We start from the raw sequence: 16889 nt of genomic DNA, 5'->3' as shown, positions 1-16889 counted from the left end.
TATTTATAAAATTTAGATTAAATATATTATTACAAAACGACATATACTAAATGTTATTAATTATGGAATAGCGATTTGTTATACTGCAATCATGTTTCAGATGTAGACTAATACATGATATAATATTAAGATCATAACCAACAAAACCAAATGTCTCTAACTCTCTTACAACAAACTCAGGTATGACACTCCCCTCAAACCCTAAATCGAAAAAGGGGAAAGTCTCCTCTTCTACCCAGATCTCGACATCTTCATTTTTCAATTCAGTATGCTGAGAATCCATTCCTTGTCTTCATCTTCAAGCGGTAACTTGATGATAGCTCTGAGCCTACTTCGTACCTCTTTGATGATGACTTTAGCCACTCTATCAGGCTTAATTAGTTGAAGCTCGATTCTGCATAGATTTCGTTGCCTCTATATGTGATAAGCACTAGCATTCATGATGGCATTGGCGACTGATGACCAAGCTTTGCCGTCAATTCTCGCACCAAAAACTATATGTAAATAACCTGATTATAGTAGTATAATCGAGGTCGAACCACGAGGATGGAGTGGAGTTGTACTTACTTTGTTTAAATTCAAGTTAAGTCGAAAAGCAAGGAAATTGGTGAAAGTAATTAAACTAAGGCTGAAGCAATTAAAAGTAAGTTGACTAAGGTAATGATATGTAAACAATTGATGGAAAACTAGGGTATTTAGGTTCACCCAAGCAAGGTAGAGTAGAATTGGTGTTAACAAGTTATGGGTAATTAATGGTCTAGGATTAAGGGACTAATTTCTTAGTCTCTCCTAAAATTGAACACAAAATTTTCACTTTGATTATCAATTCATCACAAACACACTATCAAGCACTCCTAAGAACTTTCATTCAAGGAAATTAAATACTAAGCATATATTGATAAAAGATATAAACTTTCACTCACACATTTCATCAAACACCTTCAATGCATGTTTATAAAGACCAATAAATCATCAAAAATATAAATGTTAACAACCCATTCACAACATCTAACCTTTACTTGATATCCCCCTAAACCCTAGGGGGTCACTACTCACACATAGTTGATGGACAAATGTAAACAATTAGAGAGACACATGCAAACATGGTAATAAACATGATACTAATAGGAACAACAATTAAAAAGGAAATGAAAATGTAAACAATTGAGATTAAACTAAAAAGGGAAGAAATTGTACCAACAATAAGGAAAGATTGAGTCTTGGATTAATAACGGAAGAAATTCTTCAACAATCTTCTATTACAAGCCAAATACCTAAATGTAAACTATTGAACTAAACTAGATCTAGGCTAAATTACTAAGTAATTAAGGTTTAATTAAGGAAGGATTAAAACTTGGATTAAGGAAACTTGCATAAAATTAGGAGGGAATTCAGATCTAGGGTATTGTGTCTAAAACGAATTAGGGAAGGGCTATTTATAGTTTACACAAAATTTATGTCAAAAATTACAAAGGAAAGAAAGATTCAGCCGTAGGGTCTGAGCCGGCTGACCGGCCGTCGGTGGACCACCCGGCTGGGAGGCTCCTGTAAGTTTCCCTTCAAAATATTGGTCATCAGATATTCCAAACCGGTGGGTCGGCTGCCGGTGGACCACCCGGCAGGGAGTCTTCTGTATATTTCTTCCATTTTCGAAGTCATCAGGTGTGCACAGCCGGGTAGCCGGCAGCCCACCCGGTTGTGAGTCTCCTGTATGTTTTCTTCCTTTTCTCTTCCTTTGGCTCAATGGGGGTGTTCCCAGCCGGCAGACCAGCTGCCGGCTGAGACAATGTCTTCAGCTTCTTCTCCGCTTCTTTCCAATGCTTTCTTCAAATCTTTTTTGCTTGCTTCCGTTTCTTCATTTCTGTCTCAAGTCCTACAAGGTGAGACACAAACTCATAGAACGAGAAGATGGGATACAAAATGCAAGCGAAAGGTATATAAACCGTCTCAAAATCGATCAAAACGCATCGAAAAGAAGGGGAGAAACATGACTAAATAATCACATATCAGTGACCCCATTTCTTCAAGGTGCTACCTTTATGTTTCAGCCTCCAATTCAAGGTATTCTGGTAAGGAATATCAACTCGATGCCAATCCCTCACACCTGGTTCAGCACTCTATGACTGTATTAAGTGCATCTATGGAATAAGTGTTCATTGTTCTCAATGCCACTCCCACAGATGTAGCAGGTAACCTCATCACTAACTCCGATTCTATGAAGTATTTCGTTCGTATTCGAGTTGTTGTGAGGATGTTGGATCCATGCAAGGAACTCATGCTTTGGTTCTGTCCATTTGTTCCAAATTAGTCTTGACCACTTTACCTTTTCCCCTTTATCTCGAATGAAATCATACCCTTTTGCTATTGTGTATTATTTTCCTTTCTGCTGAGTCCAGATCTGTTGTTGGTATGCATCGTTCAGTAGAGTCGTGATTTGGCAGATTTTTCTCCAATACCAACTTGTGTTATCAGTAGGAGAGTAATCCTGCCAAGTTTTGCGCTTGATGTAAGTGTGGTTAACCCATTTAACCCATAGATGATCAGACTTAGATGCTATCCATCAAACCAATTTACCAACAGCTGCTTTATTCCAGAGCACATCATTTTTAAGACCCAGGCTCCCTTCTCCTTTAGGTTTGCAGACTTTATCCCAAGCAACCAAGGGAATTTTCTCAATTTTTTTATTGAATTTTTTCATCGCGGAACTAAATATAATAACAGTTTACAGTTTTGCTTTATATAAGCAAGTATGCATAAATCATTCTCTTATAATAACACCAAATAAAAGATTTAGCAATTTGTAACTTATGGGTTCATACTTCATAACAAATTTATTTTATTTAAATTAAAAGATTATTTCTTAGAGCTTGATAAAGAAAATTATAATTTCATGAATATATTATATGTTAATGAAAATATTTTTTTTTTTTCAATAAGGAATTTTCTACGTTGTACACCTATATTTTTTCCAAATCTACCATATACCCTTGGTTTTTAAGAAACGTCTAATATACCTCTAAATTCCTAAATTATTTTCTTAAATACCCAAAGTATCCATAATTGGGTTTTTTAAGGGTTAAATATTGTCACATAAAAATGTATTTTGTTGAGTAATGATGATTATGTTGATTGCTCAACGTATTTCAGATGAATAATCAACTAAAACCGACCAAATATAATATTTAAAAATTGTAAAATTTGGGCGTTTAGGGTATTTCTAGAGCATTTTATAGAGTTTAGGGGGTATCTTGTGTGTTTATGAAAATCCGAGAATTCGAATAAACATGGGGGTATATTATAGAAAAACCCTTTTAATAAAATGATAAAGTTTAATGAAAGAAAATGTAATTTCATTTGTTTCCTTAATTTGGGGAGTGCATTTTGGAGGTAAAATATTTGAACTTTTTAATTCTCTTAGTATATACGGGATTGCGTATTATATCATGTATATAAAGTGGGGGTGGCCAAACTTCAGGGCCGACCCTGTAACACCCCCATACTCCAAGTGCCTTACCAGGACCACTTAAGGCATGGAAGTGCTACCATCTCGGTTTCCCGAGGCAATGATAATCATAAGACAATAACGAAAGATACTTAAAAGTAAATAATGTTTAAAGTGATTACAAACCAACTCCAAAACTGATAAAAAGAAATACAAGATTCTCGGACGGTCTCTTCGCTAAAACTATCAAGGCTATAAAACATCGTCGACACACGGAAGACTTCTAACTGCCACGTGATGACTCATCCCGGCTATCCCATACGCGTCATATCATACCGCTCAATAACCGCTCACCACCCCGAATGGATCACCACAGTTTTTAAAACAATTAAACGGGGTCGATACTAATCACACAATTTATATAACCAACAAGATGCGAGAAACAACACACTCAAAACAATCACACAATCACCCACTCCAATCAATCTCCGTCACACGATCGTCCACCGGACCAGGCCTCGCCATGGGGGACCGCAGCCTTACCCACCAAATCCCCGCTCATCATACCGAGCGATAACCCTGTCCCATTAATGTGCACATCCCCTCCCGTGGCGGGTTCCACGGAGGGCGAAACTAGGGCGTGAAGCCACTCCCGCAAGTGACTCCACTCAGCCGAGAACGCATCTCGAGAACCAGAGACAAAAAATCACAACCATTAAACAGCAATCACAACCAACAACCGTCACAATACGAATACGATAATATTCAACAATCACAAACACCAACAATGCATCATGGGACTAATATTGAGTAGGGAAACCCTACCTGGAAAGCAACACAAACATCAGACGATCTAGCAGCTGTCTCAAAACCTTTCCTCTACGAACCCTTCTCCTATACACATAATCATACAATCACTACCACATCAACATAAACATAGAAATCCCCCAATCCCAAAATTAGGGTTTAACGAAACTTAACGAAATACTATAAAATTGGTATGTAGATCTTACCCTTGACGCAAGGAACACTATGATGCAAAGAACGAGATGATCCGACACTCCTAGCCTTGGGGATTTGCCAACAACGCAACGAGAGAGAACTACGTAACTCCTTTTTCTTTTGAAAGGTTTAGAAAGAATAAAAGTGATTAAAGAAACTGACGGAAACCTTTTATATTAAACTCGCGTTATTAGCAAAACCCGACAAAACAACCCCGTAAAACACACATACTCGATCGAGTAGCTGAGGTACTCGATTGAGTGCCCCTTTACTCGACCGAGTATCAAGGTTACTCGATCGAGTACCCAACAGGTCAGAAACTGTTTTTAAAACGCAACACACCCTTACTCGACAGAGTATGGCCTACTCGATAGAGTACCCAGAGACTCATAAAACCATAGTATTACAGACCCGACACGCTCCTCTGGTCGCTTTTCACCAGACCCATCTGACTCGTGACCGATCTAACCCGACCCGTCAAAAGTAAGGGACGGGTTGGGGTACGGTCGAACGAATCCCACGCGGTCCGCTCTTAACCCGTCCCTAGACCTTACCCCGAGCGGATCCAAGTCCACCTCCAATAGGTCCAATCCAACCCGGGTTGATCCGTCCCTCACCCCGGGCCGATTTCAGGTCCACCTATCTGCCTGCCGACCCTCGGGTCAGCCTGACCCGAATGTTTGGCCATCAAATATATAGTGCTTTTTTTAACAAACTCCTAATAACTAACAAATTCTTCTCTTAATAATTAACTTTTCTTTCGTCCTTTAGCTATGTATTATTGTAGACATTCGTGTATATATACTCTTCAAAAGCCACGCAATAATGATTGGACGACATGTTTAGCATTTGTTGTGTTATATGACACTTCGTAAGTTGGATTATAAAATGTTATTCGAACACATTGGTGAACCTCTAATTGAGTCGTCCTCGATGTCCAGTTGGGGCATTTTTTTTTACTGTAATTATAGTCAATTCCGAGATCGGGTAAAAAACCGTCTCCATTTGCAAATCCCGTCTTGTTCCGAGTCAAAAAATTATGGAATTTCAAAAATATTATTTTAGTTCTCTTTCTTTTGCTCGAACTCCGTGTGTAACAACAAATTTTGTATAACGATAACTGAAATACAAAACAAGGAAACAATTAAATTTTATTAATAAATATCAAAAGTACGTGTACAATCTCTAATGTATCCTCTGATTCTAATATGCCGTAAGGGGTACGTGTACGGGGTACACGTGAGGGGTGCGCGTGTAGACAAATTTAATTGCTCTACGCGCGATGTAAATTTGATTTCTTGAGAGGGTCGCGATGACTTGAATCTCTCTTGAAGGTTTGAACTTGTGATTGAATCTTCAACGCAGGCGGCACGCTTTGACGTGCTTGTTGACTGCTTGCAATGATTTTGACAGAGAGGATTTGTAGGAATTTGTACCTTGTTCTCTCTAGCTCCTTTGCAATTATGAATTTTTCAACCCTTTGAATGAATGAGGAGAGCTCTATTTATAGAGTTTCAAATCCCCTTGTTGGACTTTGGTGGTCACAGGCCCATTTGTGGGTTTATTAGCAACCTTGGCCCAAGTTTGATTCTTTCTGGGTTTAGTGATCCGAATAACTCCTTTTGTAATACGAATCGACCCACATTTCATTTAATCGGGACAAATTAATTAAATTAAGTTAAAATTTGGTATTAACTCAAAATAATTAATTTATTTTATTTATTCGGCACTTAATAAATTTTCCGTGCCTACAAATTGCCCCCTCGAGACCTTGTCACGTGCACCTCCTGGTGTCTTGACGTGGCGGGGTCTCGATTTTGCTTTGACTTGGAAGTCGGTAATGAGCGCCCTTACTTGTCGCAAGAATGATCCATTTTTTTGTCACCATGTCATTATCTAACTTGGCGGGTGAATTTGTATTGGAAGTCGAAAGTCAACAGGTACCCAAACTTGTCATAAGGATGACCCATATTTTTTTACGTCACTCTATCATTTTTTGATTTGACGAGCGATTTTTTTCTTTAACAACTCCAGCCAAAATAGCAATTATAGGCTCAAAATCCATTCTAGTAGCCAAATATACGTCAAATTCCATGTGTAGTTGTGAACTACTCCGTATTTAGGAAACACGGATCAAGTGTCGGCCTTTTTTTTTTTAATTACTCCTTTGTCAGCAAGCTAAGTAGGGTTAGAGAAGAAACCCAATTCTATATATACAACGACAAACAAGTCTCCATGCTTACCAAAGCAACTTCGTTTTCTCTGCTCAAAATTTAGAAGAACACAGGTATGCTTGACGTTTGTTTATTCCTTCTTCTTTTTCTTGTATCATTGGTATAAAACCATCCTTCTTCTAAGCTTAAAGATTTGAACTTTTATCAAATAGAGCATGTTATTCTTTGCCCATCGCTAAATTTTCTAGCAGCACATGACACCATACTCTTAACTTCTTTGCCTTTCTTTATATATATGACACAGTCCCATTGTTATCGAACATCGTCTTGCATTAAATCCTCCGTGTTCATCTTCATCGTGTGACAAATCCGACTGCTTTCGGTAAGTTTTTATTGCCTTTTCTTCTTCCCTGCTCTTGGTTTTGCTGTTTTTTTTTTATTTTCCTCTCTGAACATGATTTCATTAAAGGTCACTCTTCCATCTGTTTTGAAATACGCACCACATCATATCGTCCCCTGATCTCGTGAAAAACAGAGCGCGTGGACAGCCCCTGTTGTCGACCAATTTTACATCATGGAGAATGATCTCTGACCTTAAAGTTTCCCATATTCACAAAATTTGCAGTCCCACGATTCCGAAACATCGAATAACTCGGATTTTCGTTATCGTTTGACCCCCCAACGACCTCAGCAAAGACCGTCTCAAACAAGAAAAACATGCTGAATGTTTCTTCTATGATCCATAATTTGCCGAATATCGTATCTGTATACTTGACACTATACCATGAATTAATAGATTCTACAGACTTTGATTTTATCTCTGCCTTTAGCCATTCATATATGAACACGATTTTACCATGGTAAGGTGGCCTGACTTGTGACTTATCGAACGCTCCGACCATAGTATTAATTTCAAACTTGACCTCGTTGCCGATTGGCTGAATTTACTCATTTAACAGTTACTTCGCTGATGCTTGTCACTTTCTTTTTTTTTTTCAAAAAAAAAATGAATGCAGCCAAGTAATTCTTCATGTTCCCGAACTTTGTAGCCTAACGAATATCGAAAGTCAGGCATGAACTTCTTTGATTTCGGGTATACAACTATACATGATGTTAAGTCTTTGTCTTTTGTTCTCATTTCAATGCCATCAAACACCGACGCGCCCCTGGTTTCTCGCATTCGTTCAGCATCTTAGCATACAACAAGTAAGTATCTTTCTCGTTTACCCGAAATCTCGACTTCGTTCAGCAGTTTAACGCATCCGGTCAGCAGTTTAGGCGTAGAACGAATTATATTCTTTCTTGTGTTAAATTTCAATATTACCGTTGTAATATAAGAGCACTCATCAATTTGTCATATCTTCTAACACACAACAAGGTTTGCTTGTGTGTCCGATAATGAATTTTGAATTCATAATGCTCATTAAAGTGGTAATCTAGTTGCAGGGAACATCTGAATAGCTTTGTAGTTAAAGTGGTAATCTAGTTGCAGGGATACCACACCATGTCAATTAGACAAATTAAATACTAGTCATTGACTTCTGCAGCTTTTTCATTTGCTATCTATTCGCTACCCTTGTACAGCAGATCCGAGCATATCATTTACATCACTTAGAAAGTCTTTGCAAGGTAGTATTCAGGCCTCCTTTATTTCTTGTTTGTACATTTGTTTGTTGGCAACTTGCAGGAATGATGTTTTTATTTTTAGCCAAGTATGTACCATTTGGATTATTACAAAGCATTACGGAGTACAAGTCATTATTTCAATCAGCAATTAATTCATATTCGAGACGAGTTACTTCAATTTTCAACTGAGTTGTCAGGGTGAACCCGTTTGGGTCATTGTGACGTGAAGACTTATTACTTGTCAGGGTGAACCTATTTTTGGGTCATCGCGACACGATGAAGACTTATTACTTGTTAGGGTGAACCCATTTTGGGTCATCGCGACAGGTTGTGTTAGGGTGAACCCCTTCGGGTCATCGCGACACAGTTTTGAAGACTTATTGCCTGTTAGGGTGAACCCATTTTGGGTCATCGCGACGGTTGTGTCGAGGTGAACCCATTCGGGTCATCGCGACACGCTTTGAAGACTTATTGCTGTTAGGGTGAACCCATTTTTGGGTCATCGCGACAGTTGTGTCAGGGTGAACCCATTCGGGTCATCGCGACACAGTTTTGAAGACTCATGCAATGAACCTCTTTATGAAGACTATATTTCATTACGCTCTCCCCTTGAGGCATGCCGGATGAATACGCTTCTTGATTTGATGTCTCTCCGACTTGTAAAAGATTTCCACATATTCTTTATATTTACTTGTATTTGTCCCTTTTTTTTTTTTTTTTTTTTTTTTTTTTTTTCAGGGATGCAACTCGCAATGGACCTGACTCGTCGACTCCAAGAGAGTACGAGTCACTCTTGGATGGGTCATCTTGGGTTCCCTTTGGAGTTACCATGCAATGAACTCGCTCGTCGATTGTAAGGAAGTTCAAAGCCTTTATGTGCCGTTGCTACATCATTTCATCACCTGTATGCGACGTGACCCTCTTTTTTAAAGATCTATCCAAGGCTAACCGTGAAGCAAATAGTGTAAAGACCCAGCTCAAGCGGAACTCATCATCGATTAACATGGCCTTGCTTTTACAACCTTGGTTGATGATTGACTGTAATTTTAGCCGTACACAGTTTAAACTCTTGCGGGCCAGGAGTAATTATTTTGCTGTAATTTTTTTTTGTTTTTTTTTTTTGGTGTGGCTGCACTTGAACAAAGTGTTTGCTCAAACTGCCTACGTACTCGCAAAGCTACCAAGATGACAACTTGCAAGATCAAGCCAACGTAGTTCAAGAGAGGGATTTTTTTTTTTGTTTGAAGGTGTGGCTGCACTTGAGCTACATGTTCACCCAAGTTGCCTACGTACTTGTGAAGCACAAAGTGTATTTCACAAGATCAAGCCGACGTAGTTCATAAAGGAAGAAAGGAGTATTTTTTTTTTTTTTTTTTTTTTTTTTGGGGTTTTTTTTTTTTTTTTTTTTTTTTGTTTGTTTGTTTTTTTTTTTTTTTTTTTTGTATACGCTTTAACCTCTTGCTTAGGAGCTTGGACTTGCGCTTTACGCTCTTGCTTAGGAGCCTTCACTGTTGGGATTTAAGAATAGTAACGCTTCAAAAACTTCCCATTGATTGGGCCTACTCGAACGCCGTCTTCATCCACGATTTTGTAAGCACCATTTGTATAGACCTCCTGTACCACGTATGGACCATCCCACTTAGAGGTGAACTTGCCAACGGCTTGTGAGAGGTGATGATTGGTCTTCGTCTTCGCAAGGACGAGGTCTCCTACTTGGAAAGAACGAGGGCGCACCTTTTTGTTGAATGCGCGTGACAACCTTGCTTGATAGCACTGGAGCTTTTGTTGAGCCTCTAATCTCTTTTCATCGAGAGCTTCCAACTCTGCTAATCGCAATTTGTCATTCTCATCATCTGTGAGTCCCTCCTGAATAGCAATGCGTAAGGAAGGGATCTGCAACTCCAAAGGCAACACGGCCTCCACTCCATACACCAACGCGTACGGGGTTGCCTGAGTAGGTGTTTTGTATGTGGTACGATATGCCCACAACGCCTCACCAATTCTTTCATGCCAATCTCGCTTTGACTTTGCTACTACTTTTCTCAACAAGTTGCAAAGAGTTTTATTAAAGGCTTCAGCCAAACCATTTGCAGAAGCATTGTACATGGATGACTTGTATTGTTTGAACTTGAATTTTTCTCCCAGACTTGTCATCAGATGGTTGAAAAATTGTTTCCCATTGTCAGTTGTGATACGTTGAGGTACACCATATCTGTAGATTATCCGGGTTCGAATGAAGTCCACAACATTTTCTTTTTTCACTTCCCGTAGTGTGATGGCTTCTGCCCATTTTGAGAAGTAGTCAGTGGCAGCGAGGATATACTCGTGTCCATTTGAGGCCTTTGGAGTAAGAGGTCCCACAACATCAAGTCCCCAAGCTTCAAAGGGCCATGAAGAAACAGTAGGATGCAACGGCTCCGGCGGTTGGTGTATGAAGTTTGCGTAGAACTGACAGGGTTCACATTTTTTTGCAAAGTCCATACAATCTTGCACCATGGTTGGCCGAAATATCCCATTCTCTTTACGCGATCATGAAGTTTAGGCCCAGTTGATGAGCACCACAAATGCCGAATGAGCTTCATGCATTGCTTGATAGCTTCGTCCTTGCTTAGACACCTCAACCATTGGCATGAGAAAGAACGTCTGTAGAGTGTCCCTTTATAGTGAATGAACTTTGGAGCACGTCGACGTATTTCTACCTTGTGTGCCGGATCATCGGGTAGTTTTTGGTGGTCCAAAAATCAATGATAGGTTGACGCTTGATCATCTTCATCAATCGTGTGAGACGCATATCATGTTGGTTGTATCTACATTTTCCTCTTCTTCAAGCAATGATACTACCCAACGATTGCAGATCGACTTGCATAGACTCTTCTCCGCCCCCATGCCAAAGTGGTCGCAAGATTAGCAAGCGCGTCGGCCAACTTATTGGCACTCCTTGGTACATGACCAACATGGATGTCGTCAAGTTGATTCAAAGATTGTAATGCTGTTGATGGTAGGGAATCAAGTCTTCCTTTTTTACTTCATATTCACCAAGGACTTGGTTGACCACCAACTTCGAGTCGCCGTAGATGTCCATATCTCTAACACCTATTTCGATCGCCATTTGGAGGCCGAGTATGAGAGCTTGGTATTCTGCCATATTATTTGAGCACAACCGAGTGAGCGTAAAGGAGTATGGCATGAGATGATTTTGTGGAGTTACGAATACAACTCCGGCTCCAGCTCCGTCCTTCCTTGCAAAGACCGTCAAAGTACATTTGCCATGGAGGTAGGACGTCCACGTAGAAAATTTCTTCTCCCGGGAGGTCATCTGAAATTTCCCACTCTGCTGCACTGGATGATCGAAAAAGAAGTCGGCGATAGCTTGGCCTTTGACAACCTTTTGAGGCACGAACACCAAGTCATACTGCTTAAGTAACACTGCCCATTTCGCAAGTCTTCCAGACAAGACCGGTCTTGAGAGTATGTACTTGATTGGATCAGCTTTTGAGACCACGTGTATGGTATGCGCCTGCATGTAGTGTCTCAACTTCTGGATGGCGAACACCAAAGCAAGACATATCTTCTCTATGGGCAAGTAATTCAACTCGGCTCCAACCAAGGTACGACTCAAGTAATAGAGTGCTCTCTCTTTACGGTCTTCAATTTCTTGAGCACACATTGCCCCCGGTGAGCGTTCTTGTCTTTGCGATGTAGAGGACAAGTGGCTTTCCGGAATTGGTGCCCCCAAAGACTGGTGCACTCGCCAAGTACTTCTTGATGCTATCAAAAGCATTTTTGCATTTTTCATCCCATTGGAATGGAGCATCCTTTTTCATCGAGATGGCTGAATGGTTGGCAACGTCCCCGCTAGGTTAGATATGAACCTTCGAATGTATGCCAAACGTCCTTGCAATCCGCGCAACTCTTTTAACGTCTTTGGTTCCGGCATTTCGTTGATGGCTTTAATTTTTGTTTGGTCAATTTCAATGCCTCTATGCCTAACCACAAACCCCAAGAACTTCCCAGATGTGACACCGAACGCACACTTGAGTGGATTCATCTTGAGTTGACATTTTCTAAGTCTTTCAAAGACGGTTCGAAGGTCTTTGATATGGTCTTCTCTTTTCTTTGATTTGACAACCACGTCATCAACATAACACTCTATTATTTTATGCAGCATGTCATCAAAGATCTTTTGCATTGCGCGTTGGTACGTAGCGCCAAAGCATTCTTCAATCCAAACGGCATGACTGTAGCGTAAGATCCCTTTTGGGGTTCGAAAACCCGTTGCTTCTTGATCTTCGGGTGCCATATGTATTTGATTGTAACCAGCAGTACAATCCATGAATGAGAGGGCTTCATGACCAGTGGTTGCGTCAATCATCAACTCTGTGACTGGCAAAGGGAAGTCATCTTTTGGGCATGCATCATTAAGGTCTCTCGAAGTCGACACATATGCGCAGCTTGTCCATTCTTCTTTCCGACGGGGACAATGTTTGCTATCCAAGTAGAATATTTGACTTCTCGAATGAAACCTGCTTCAATGAGTTTATTGACTTCCTTTTCAATTTCGGTACAAGCTCCTACCGAAACGACGTTGAGGTTGCTTTTTGGGATTGGTGCCTTTCTTGATTGCTAGACGATGAACTGCAATTTTTGGGCTGAGTCCAGGCATCTCCTTATAGCTCCAAGCGAAGACATCTTTGTACTCGACCAACAACTTGTAGTACTCCTCTTCTTCTTCCTTAGTCAGCAAAGCACCGACATAAATGGGGCGAGGATCTTCGAGTTCCCAAATTGAGTTCCTTGAGTTCATCCACATCGATTGCCCCCGTCTTCAAGTGTTTTCGGGGCCTCATCGGCCTCAACTTCTTCATTCTCGTCAGGTATCTCTTCTACTGTGATATGATATGACGACGTTGTAACTTCTAAATCTCTTGGCTTCTTTACATCGAGGGACGTGAAGAGGAAGGAATAGGCTCAACATTTTTGACGGCCCGTGAGAACTAGTATGCGCCTCCTTGCTTTGAGTGGCTCATGCTGGATGATATCCACTACTTGCATACGCTTCATGCGAGATGGTATTGCGCTTCTCAAATCATCGCTTACTCTTACTTCTTCTTCATTTTGTGTTGCAAAAGTTGAGAGAGGACGACCCTCACCACTATTCCTCTTGAGAGCCCCTAGTCGACTGAAGACTGTTTTTGATGGACCACCCAAGCGTTCATGTATTGCGCCCTTCTTGTTTATGCGCAACGAAGGTGTTGACACTTTGACCTTACTTTCTCCTTGATTGCCAAGCCTAGCAAAGACAGAAATGTGTTTGGTTGAAGCATGTGGTCTCCCTAACCTTGTAAATATAGAAGGACGACACTTCTCTGCAGGTGGACTTATTCGATCGAAGACTGAAGATGGATGCATATTTTCCTCTCCTTCTTCATTTTCTTCGACCTCTTCTACTTGTGATGTCTTTGAGAAGATGCAAGTAGCCCTTTTCTACGAGCACCAATCTTCACAGGCGCAGGAGACTCATATCCGAGCCCGGCCCTGGTCACCATGAAGCTCCCATCTTGCTTGAACACTTCATGTTGCGCTTTGTTAAGACCGTACGGCTCAACTTCTATAACTTTGCCGAGAGGAGTCGGATTTGTAAAGTCATATCCAGCCTTCGCAAGTAGCTTGTAAGCATTGGAATCAAATATCCCCTTGTTTTCTTCATTTGATGATTGACTGGATGAACAGACGAAACCATTCGGAGGAGGTCTCACAATCTTCGTTTGAGATGAACTTGGTAGAGGTGTAACGACTTTGGCTACCTATTCCTGCTTGAACACCAGACTTGACTTTTTATCCTTAGGCTCTATCTTTGGTGTTAGACACTCTGCAAAAGGACTCTCCCCATCTTTGCGGCGAGACTTCGGGATGTAGCGTAGTACTGGTGGTGTAGTTTTCTGCGGCGTCTCTTGCTTCTTGGGTGACGCAACAGGAGTAGCTGTTTTGTTGACCTTGTCTACATCTTTCTTAACATCATTTTCTTTAGCAGGACTTGCAGCTTCATCTTCTTTGATGATGTTCTTTTCCCGCTTACCTCCTTTTCCTGTTGAAGAGATGGTGGTTGGCATGAACTCACTGGAAGTACCATTCTCTTCAAAGAATTTTGCATCAGCGAAGAAAGAGTCGACCTTAGAGAAAGGTTTGGCGTCTCCGTCTATTTTCCTTTCGCCACCACGATAATATTTCAAGCATTGATGGAGGGTTGAGGCGACAACTCCGTTTTTGTGCTTCCAAGGTCGTCCCAGCAATAGTTTGAACGATGTCTTGCCATCCATGACATGGAACAATGTGTCGGAAGAAAGATCACCCATGGTAAGGTTCACACGGATCATGCCAACCGCACGCTCCCCATTCAAGTTGAAACCATGAATCATTGTTCGACTACTCGAGAGTTCATCCATTGTGATCCCTAATTCATTCATAGTGGCTTTTGGCATGAGATTGACTCCTGAGCCTCCATCTATTAAGATGCGCTTGACCTTTTGCCCCCGGATGTACCCGGACACATAAAGTGGCCTGTTGTGAGGTTTGGATCCAAGAAGTAAATCCTCATCTGAAAAACTCAAGGCTGCGTTGCAGGAGACACATCCAGTTGATTGCTCAAGAGACTCAACTTTTTCTTTCATCTTGCCCGCATACAACTCTGGCTTCTCAAGTCCTTGAATTATCAGCTGACGCTTCTCTTTAGGTAGATGAAAGATTTGCTTCCACCCCATATTTGTAGGAAGGGCATCGAGAGCAGCCACTATTTCCTTCTCCTTTTCAGAATGAGACCGTTGTGGTGATATCGCATCATCTAGGCCCCTTTCTTCATTCTTCTTTTCATCGTCGCCACTTTCAGTAGCTGAGATGGTGCACGCAGTAACCTTGTTCATGAAATCTCGCGGGAAGAATTCTTCTAAGGTGACGGGACTTGGTGGTTCTTGCTCCAGCAAATCAATTGGCAAGACATGTGGTTTGACAACTATTTTGGACTTTTTCTTTCCTTTTGTCTTGCGAGGTTTAGTCTTCTTTGATTGTTTTCTTCGATGGTGAACAGTTGTTGTATCCGCCTTGTTTGTTTGTTTCTTTGACTTCTTGCGCGTAACCAAAGTCCAACCTTCATTGTCATCTTCATGCTTCTTTTCCTCATTCTTATCTTGAGGAGGTAATCTTTCTTCCAATGACGTTGGAGGTAGTGACGATAATGACCCTTGGATCGGTAATGCCACAGGCTCAAAACTTCCGAATCGCAACATATACACACACCGTCCTTCCTTGTCGTATAGTTGGCTCATCGGTTGCTCCAAGACTACGGAGTTTGATTTGTGGTTATTGTGTCATCCAAGTCAAGAATGATCTTCCCTTCCTTGGAGAGCTGCATGATCTTCTCCTTGAGTGTTATACACCTTTCAATAGGATGACTCACCACTGTGATAACGACGATGAATGGGATCGTTTGTCTTGTTTGCTTGCTCAGGCCGCTTGGACTCTGGCAATTGTATAACCTTATTTTCTAAGAGGTCATCAAGCATTCCAGACAAGTCAGAATCTGGGAATGGGTATTTCTTAGCCTGCAACTCTTTCAATGTAGGCTTGTCTCGTTGGTAGTTGTAAGAGAATGACTCTTTCTTCTTTTCATACTTAGGCTTTGACGAGATTTTGACAGTGACAGTTGCACTGGTTTCGACGACCATTGTTTCCTTTGTCGACGATTTGGAGTTCTTATCGCTTTTCTTGAACTCTTTCTTTTCACTTGGCACCTTAGAAGAACTTGGTCGAGCACTACCATGTTCTTTGATTGTGATCTCCATGTCATGGGCGCGGGTAGCCAGGTCTTGGAAGCTCTTTGGCATGATCCCTTTCAGGATGTAAAGAATGTCCCATTTCATCCCGTTGACGCACATTTCAACTGCTGACGCTTCACTTAAGCGATCCTTGCATTCCAAACTCAGCGCACGCCACCTGTTGATGTAATCGACGACAGGCTCATCTTGCCATTGAGTTGTCTTTGTCAATTCGCTCATGCTGACGACACGTCCTGGTGTCAGAATCTGTTGAGGAATTCATCTTCCATGTGACCCCACCGTCAATTGACTCGAGTCCGGATCGTGTACCAGTCGAACGCGATCCCTTTGAGCGAACGAACGAACTGCTTCACCAAACGATCACCTTCTGTTCCAGCATTGTTGCATGTCTCGACGAAGTGGGCGATGTGTTGCTTTGGGTTCCCCTTCCCGTCGAACTGTTGAAATTTTGGAGGCTGATAGCCAGATGGCATGCGCAGACTGTCAATCCTCTTAGTGTAAGGCTTGATGTAGCGTCCACTACTTGTCGAGCTATCATCCAACTGACACTTGATCGTCTTGCTATTAATTCCTGCAGCTTCTCTTCAAAGAAGTTGCTTGATCTCATTCTTTGGCTTTTCCCTATCCTCGCCAACTTCTCTATCGCTATCAACATCCCTATCGGTGTCACCATGCTCGCTCTCGGCCTTCCTGTCACGGAGTGCCACCACCTCTTTTTGGAGCTCATCAATTTTCTTGTTCTTTTCTTCACTCTCCTTCATCATCTTTTCAAGGAGATCATTCATTTTCTGCATTCGATCCTCAAGAGTATCGCCA

At 41.2% G+C, this 16889-nt stretch overlaps 1 protein-coding gene across 1 annotated transcript; it reads right to left on the bottom strand.

The window, feature by feature from the left end:
• Positions 1-11218: 11218 nt before the first annotated feature.
• Positions 11219-11911, bottom strand: LOC141651248 (uncharacterized). The gene has a single exon (XM_074458967.1). It carries the CDS (start codon positions 11909-11911, stop codon positions 11219-11221), a length of 693 nt encoding a protein of 230 aa, XP_074315068.1.
• Between the last annotated feature and the right edge of the window lie 4978 nt (positions 11912-16889).

The sequence above is a fragment of the Silene latifolia genome, chromosome 4, assembly GCF_048544455.1.
Source record: "Silene latifolia isolate original U9 population chromosome 4, ASM4854445v1, whole genome shotgun sequence".
Taxonomy (NCBI): domain Eukaryota; kingdom Viridiplantae; phylum Streptophyta; class Magnoliopsida; order Caryophyllales; family Caryophyllaceae; genus Silene; species Silene latifolia.
This window is presented reverse-complemented; position numbering and strand designations above follow the sequence as displayed.